The 7848-nt window shown below is 31.8% G+C and overlaps 1 protein-coding gene across 1 annotated transcript; it reads right to left on the reverse strand.

The window, feature by feature from the left end:
* Positions 1-407: 407 nt before the first annotated feature.
* LOC100166398 (lachesin-like) lies at positions 408-7682 on the reverse strand. Its single transcript, XM_029492866.1, has 4 exons — positions 7619-7682; positions 3059-3306; positions 2684-2940; positions 408-984 (listed from the first exon to the last, which is right to left on the reverse strand). The coding sequence occupies exons 1-4, from the start codon at positions 7680-7682 to the stop codon at positions 684-686; spliced, it is 870 nt and encodes a 289-aa protein (XP_029348726.1). The 3' UTR covers positions 408-683.
* Positions 7683-7848: the final 166 nt, after the last annotated feature.

Consider the following 7848-nt stretch of genomic DNA (forward strand, 5'->3'; position numbering starts at 1 on the left):
TGGGCTTATTTAAGGTTTTATTACAAGCTGGTGGGCATACTGGTTATATTGTTTCTGTAAAATAAACAAATAAAAATAGTTATATAATAATTTATTAATTATTAAAATAATACCTAAGTATCACCATATTAAAAAAAAATCATGATTTGAAATTATGAAACAAGTGTAAATTTACTGAGACCGATATTATAGCATACATAAATGTTATACTGCAAGTATAGAAACGTCTTTTTAGTTACAACATGTATTAGCATAAATAAGAAAAACACATAATTTATGTAATAATAATTTATATTAATAAAAGTAATAACTGATTAAGTGAAGTTGTTTTAAATAAATGCCTAAGACATGTGTTTTGTCAAAAGTTAGTTTTTAATAAGTAATGATACCCTAAAAATAAAAGATATATATATTTTTTTAATTTTGTCTCCATTCCTTATTGAAGCTAAACAAGTTTAAAACAATTTGAAAGATAAGGTTGATAAAAACAATATTTACCATGAAAGTTAATTGTAACTTCGGCATTCCCCAATTTATTCATCGCTCTGCAGGTGTAATTGCCATAGTGATTGTACAGAATGTTGGTAATACTTAATACAGATTTGGTGAATACTGTAGAATTTGCTATTTCCCATATTCTAAATGTAAAGCAAAAACCAAGTTCATAAGAATAAAATAAACATTCATAAACCCTCAACAATTAAATAGGTGGGTACTAACCTGTAATGTTGATTGTTGGAAAGTTGTACATTATTATTTATCCAAATAATTGCAGGTGATGGATATGCTTCGATATTACAAGAAATATCCATATTACCGTGTAAAGATTTTCCTAAATTGCGTTTAGGAACAGTAATGATCGGAGCAAATTCTACCTGTATGGCAATTCTACGTCGAGTAGGTTTGCCAAAACCATTTGCTGCTATACAAGTATAAGACCCGCGGTCATCTTTTCTGATAGCTGGAATTTTCCAAATATTACCCCTGTAAGATAAAATTTATGTCAAAAAATGAATTGGTAAATACTCAAATGCATTTACATAAACATTTTTTTTAACCTTAACCAGCACGGTGCAATCTATATAATATGATATATAATTCATAATTATGATAAAGATTTGATTCAACTACCTAAGACATCATAATATGATACCTCTGGAATAAAATATTTGTACAAATAATCAAGAAGTCTAAGTTAAAATTAATGTAATAGGTTAAAAATTAAGATATATCTTAAAATGTGGTATAGATATATTAACACTAAGTATAGGACATATGTGTATTGTAAAATATATACTCAATGGTATTAGTATAGGTTCATTTGACTGAAAAAATGTTACGGAACATTCTATACAGTATGATAATTAATCGGAAGGTAGTACCTAGCTCTAATTCAAAATATAATGTAGATATTCTAGTGCAGTTTTTAATGTAATATATGACTGATAGCCTGTGTGATATATAAAAAAAAATCTTTTAAAAATTCAAAAATAGCCATTTTGTAGTTATCTATACTATACATATAAAATCTAAATACCACTTAGTCACTGATCGCTGTAAAAACTATGCAACGTGTATGGACTTAAATTAGGAATAGAGATTTTTCTCATATTACTGTGCAATAAAAAAGGATTTGCTGAAATTCCCATTTTAAAGAGGTGCTCATTGAGTTCACGATATAAATTGGAAATTTTATTTTTATTTATTAATAGTTGCGATTGATTACAGTCTACAGTAGAAATTAATATTTATTTGTTATTGGTTGCCATTGGTTATTCGAGCAGATTGTGTATAACTGGTACAATCAAGCTTGCATCAAATCTAATTATTAAACATTGCCTGCCAAGATGAAAGAGTTGACCAGATTGTCTACCAGGGTGGCTAAGTTGCACTTACACTTAAGTTGCAGCAAGTTACACCCAAAAGAAGTTGAACTATCAAAATTTCTTTAAGAGATGCGATTTTTTATGGGTAACAAAGCGCACGGGTTCAGCATTTGAATTATACAATATCTATAAAGGTCCCCACACACTGCAGCGGTGGCGGTGAATTGCTGCAGGACACATTTCACCGCTCACCGCGGCGGTAAAGCCAAGGCAATAGAATTTAACGCCACCGCTGCAGTGTGTGGGGACCTTAAGTATATAAAATATAACGGGTAACTAAGTGCATGGGATCAGCTAGTTTATTTATAATATGGAGAAAAAACTATTTTGACTAAAGAAAAGCAACTTATATTTTAAATAAATGGAGCATCATATTATTGTAAAACTGTATGGTTTTCACACATTAATAACAATGTTAATCCAATAGGACATAGGTGATAGGTTATTAGTTAATAACTAATACAGAACACATTAGGTACTTGTTGAAATTGTATGTATTATGTTCTTTTTTTTATTCAATATGTCCACCATAAACTATTATGCACAAATGACAAGTCAATTTTATAGGCCCATGATTTTTGTAACAAAATTAAATTATTGCTGGGAATATCTTGCACATTTTTTAATTCTAGTTCTAATTTTACAAAGATCTTGGGCATATAAAACTGACTTATGCACAGCAGTTCATGAAACTATTGTTATTAACTTTATTCTTGTCCCTGATATAATTTAAGAAAAAGTAAGCTTTAATATTGTATTTTAGCTCTAAAGAAAGAATATGTATAAATGTATAATACATAAAAATTGAAGGGCTGGCAAGTGAAATTCCATTATTTTCTCTCTTCCAGTAAATTCTTGGACTAGGATACCCTCGAGCGTAACATTTGAGAGTCACTTGTTGACCTTCCATTACAACCATAGATGAGGTGGAATTGTCATGTATCATTGGAGGTCCACGTACTTTCAACTCAACTTCAGCAGATATTATGTCGTGTAATCCAATCACAATTTGGCAGCGATAGATACCAGTGTCAACTTCTTGAATATCATTAATCTGAAAATTTTAATTATTTCCAAATTTGATTAAAATTGAGTAATCAGTAGGCACCTGTCACATGGTACTTAAAAAAAATTTATCATTGTTTCAATGCATGTACATCTATGGTAAATACCTGTAATGTGTAACGTATTTCATTCATCATTGAGTCTTGTCTTATTGATAATCTAGAATCTTTGACGTTAAGTGTATTTTTAAAAGAAATAAGGAAAGGTTCAATAGATTTTTTTAAGTCAAGCTTCGTCCACAAAACATAATAGTTTGAGGGATTTGAAACTGTGCATGCCATTTCTGCTGTACCACCAATATCTTTAATTTGGTTTTGTGAAATATGCGTTATTATTGGTTTCATTTGAGAATAGGCTAAAATTAAAATTAAAATTAAAAATAAGTAATTTGACAATCCAACATATTCATAATATTAGTTAACAAAATCAATAAGCTTTACAGTAACTGGTTATTGGCTTTAACAAGTGGGAATAACAAGCATACAATTCAAATAATTTACTATTATTATCGTACAGATTTATACTGTACTGTAGATCTATACTGTTTTTTAGTGCAGTAAACAATATTGTTTTTTTATCACCATAAACTATAAAGGTACTTGAAGTTTGAAATATTATTCAATAAATTATTAGGTATTGAATAATATGAACTATAGTCTATATTTATTAACTTTATAACTGCATAAGTAAGATTAATTTTCTATTTAAAATGTAATTCATCATGTATCACCGTCTACCAGTGCTGTAAGCGGAATTTAATACTGAGGGGTTCATCATACAAAAAAAAAATACTTTAAAATATGTTAGTGATTTTTAAAAATTTGTAAATAAATTGTTTACACTTTCCATGCAGTATGGGATTTGAAACCTTCTACCCTCCCCCTGTGACTAATATAATAGGTATACTTTGAATATAATATAGGTATTCATTTTTGACGCGCATCTATTGAGTGTTGACAATGGATTTGAGCTCAGACCGTCTATTAATCAACCTTCTACGTATACGCAGTGTGGTGTAAATGTATACTTACCGAGGTTAAAGCACAACATGGAGAGGACACCGTGGACAATCTTCATCTTCAAAACAGAATTTATTTGTCAGTAAAATAATAAAAAGAGAAATAATCGTTGTAACTTGTCGATATTATTTATTGAACAACGAATGGAAGTGAACAATATTTTTTAAAAAAACCACGTCGTGTGTAGAAAAATCACTATCGTTTTGCTGCACAACGGGAATTCGGTCGTCGCCAAAAACGTGAAAACCGTTCGAACAATTTGCAAACTGAATGAGCATTTCTTATTGGCTCTCATTTTTCTCAAAATGGAGGTTATGTAAGTTTTAACAGTGAATAATTACTTGAACAAATATTTTTTGAACTCAATATATTTTTTACAGGCATTTATTCCAAAAAATATATTTTATATTACCAATAACAAAATAATAAATTCAAAGGAATAATTAAGTAAGTGTCCTAAAGGAAAATTTTCCAAATTAAAATTCGGGATTGGAGATCTTGGAAGAAAAAATTCATGAACCAAAGTTGGTTACCACCTAAAATGAGTTCAAATTTTTCAATCCATAAATTAGTATACATAAATGCACAACCTTGAAATACATAATCAATAAAGTATTTAATGACTCTCACGGTTTTTGCATTCTATTGTTTTGTTTTGTAACGGTTTTTGCGTCACATTGTTCCCAACTCCCAACTGGATTCATGCCATCACGAAGTACGAATTACGAACAACGAACGGTGCAACTCTCTCTCACTCGACCAATTTTGAACAATCGAACTCGACGGTACGTCGGTACCACGAATTAAGATGTTATACAGGATACGAAACGTACTTGTGATAAGTGAAACCCTTACCTTCTCACGTTGCGGCTAGACTATTAGCGCTTTATAGGATTGTTCTGTTAACCGGAAGAATATGGAACTAAATTACAGTAGTTCATTATTCTCCCGGTTAACGCAAAATAATCCTATAAAGCGCTAGTAGTCTAGCCACAACGTGAGTAGCTGGCGGACTCAGAAAAACAATAAAACCTTTCCGTTCTGTATCCTGTATATCTTAATTCGTGGTCGGCACTCTCATCTTTTTCGTTCGACTCTATATGTGCCGATTATTTGTTACCATAATTTATAAATTTTTCGTTCGTTTTAACATTGCGACTTTTGATATTGGTATCGCACGTCAATATTAAAACTGTAACAATCGGTTATTCCACCGACTATTTGATCGTTTGGTAATAGTTTTAAGTATATCGTGTTCATTCGTTTGTTCTAAACTGCCTACTTTTAGCGGTTCACCTGATCATAGTTGCAATAACTATGACTCGGCCCGCGATAGTAACGGCTAACAAAAGTCGTAACATATTAACCTGGTAATCATGATGGATATAAAAGTAAATTTAATAATCCACGATATCAAAATAATAAAATTATGATAATAAATCTTCGGTAATCCCAACCAATCAAATCAAGGCGACTCGAATGACTTATGATTATTTGAATAAAAACAATTAAACAATCAAAAAAACGCACAAGTCGTAGGAAAATAAAATAATACAATCTCCCGATTCTACGTAGGGGGGAACCCGCCTAACCATCAGTACAATATGCGTTGACAGCGCTCCTAGTGTTAATATTGGTTTTGCCAATATCAGTAGAATAAAATATTAAAGCGACTAAAGCGTGTTTGGTGTCATTCTCAATAAAGATTTATTATTATAGGTATAAGTGCGTAGCCTCTGGCCTGAACGTGGAGACGACGTCTCAACACTCTTTTCACGACCTCTGACTTACAAAAACGTCTTCGCTGTCACTTCCCGGAACACTGCCATTCGCAACAAAACCTCGTGAATTTCGTAAACAAACTGTGCCGTTCTGTCCCTACAGTCTACACCATGTCCATCACCAGCATTAGGCTAAGGACACTGGACAACTTCATAAAATTAAACTTTGCAAACTTCCAAACTAATGATTTGCGCACATTAATGTTTGCATCATATTGTTCTTAACTCGATGTAATAAATGTTTCAAAAAAAAAAAAATCCCAAAATATAACGTGGGAGCTAAACTGCAATTATACCAATATTTCATATTAGATTTTAGGTCAACACTACATAGCCCTTTCAATATGGACGACCATATTTTTGGACGACTGTAAGGGCCGTACATTTCCTTATCGGTTTCATTCTGATTTAATTTATTCTGTGCTAATAGTTATGGCTTAAATATATAAGGTTATTGGCTATTACACATAGCCCATATTGTTATCAAACAAAAATAAAATGGCAGCGTAAGGGTCAGTTTATATCTTAGCATATAATATCACAGTATAGCCAGTATAGGTCGTCTCCTTACGCTGCCATTTTAATTCCTTAACGTGATAAAATTATATAGTGACGGTACTATTGCAAAAACCTTGTATATTTAAGCCATACTAATAGTACCTATTAATTCCAGGCACTCACCAAATTTATGTATTGCTAAAGCAACAAATGGACGATGGAACATAGTATAGCCGCCACCATTGATCATAAAATATACTATAGATTGCCCACTGGCTTGTTTTTCGGTGGCACGAAATATTTACTACCTAGACAGAAAATGTTTGACTAAAAATATTATTATAATATTATCACTACAAAATGCTATCTGGGTAGTGGTAGATGGCGAGGTGACGTAACTAATAGCGATTATAACGTTACTAGACATTACTAATCAGGGCGGCCGTGTTATTGGGTGCGGGCTTGTGGTTAGTAATGTAGGGTAATGCGGGGTCCACACAGATACCTACGACAAAAGTAAAACAAAACATAAACTGTGTTTTTCGACAAATCAAATAAACCAAAACATTTTTAAAACAATTGTTTTTTTCCGACAAATTTTTCGGGTTTTTTTAAAAACAAAGTCATGTCCCATGCGGTGTCATCAAAAGGTTTTCGTTGGACACTGTCGAGTGAGTGTGGACAATGTTTTAAAAATAACCAACAGTCAATAATATTTCAGGAATAGTGTGATTTAGACATTTAGTATCAATTGGTTTGTTGTCAGTGCTGTTCAGTTAAGTTAATTATATTTTATAATTTTCATATACTTAATAATTACAATGTATACGAAAAAAAAATGGAATTTAGATGTCACATGCAAGCGTATAGAGCGAAACCGGGAATCACCCATATTGTGGGATACAACTAATGAGAACTACAAAAATATTAAATAAATTCAAGAAAGCTGATGTTAAAAGAAATGGTATGGAATTAAGTACAGACACCAATCAAATCGAGCAAAATGTGTATTCACAATACTCCAGTTAGATGTGCATACAGTGGCGTATACAGGAGGCACAGGGGCCATGCTCCCCCCCCCCTCGTTGGCCGTATTTACTAGATTTTGTTTTAAAGATTTAAATTTATTCGTATACATGAACGCAATGAACGCATACTACCAAGGGCGCCCGCAGGGGGGGGGGCAAAGGGGCCATTGCCCCTACTGGGAATTTTTTTAAACTATTGTTTATTTAATGCCACGGCGCCACGCATATTAATTATAACATAATTTTATTGACTCAATTGAGATTCATTTATGAAGTTATGTAAAAATTATTGTATTTTTAGATAATCTAAAAAATAATCTTTAATGTATTCATTAGTTTACAATGTTTATAATAATCAGGTCTACGAAACTCCGTGTATTGGCCGAATGTGGTGATTCTAGCCATCTTGGCTCTAACATCATGTTGGTGTGGCAAAAGTTTCCGTGATAATAATGCATTTCTATGGTACTTGATTTTGTTTTCATCTATTTTTAGATACACGTTATTTTTCCCCAGAAACGTAGATGGCAGCGATAAATGATATGACCACACATTATTTATATGGTTTCAT

The sequence above is a fragment of the Acyrthosiphon pisum genome, chromosome X, assembly GCF_005508785.2.
Source record: "Acyrthosiphon pisum isolate AL4f chromosome X, pea_aphid_22Mar2018_4r6ur, whole genome shotgun sequence".
Lineage (NCBI taxonomy): Eukaryota > Metazoa > Arthropoda > Insecta > Hemiptera > Aphididae > Acyrthosiphon > Acyrthosiphon pisum.

What these genes read in the sequence shown, in the direction of transcription:
- LOC100166398 (XM_029492866.1), bottom strand. Translation starts at nt 7,682, where the DNA reads ATGGCTAGAATCACCACATTCGGCCAATACACGGAGTTTCGTAGACCT. An exon ending in ACCTGATTATTATAAACATT is followed by an intron (nt 3,307 to 7,618) that starts GTAAACTAATGA and finishes TTTTAATTTTAG; the next exon opens with CCTATTCTCAAATGAAACCA. An exon ending in GCCAGCCCTTCAATTTTTAT is followed by an intron (nt 985 to 2,683) that starts GTATTATACATT and finishes TTTATCTTACAG; the next exon opens with GGGTAATATTTGGAAAATTC.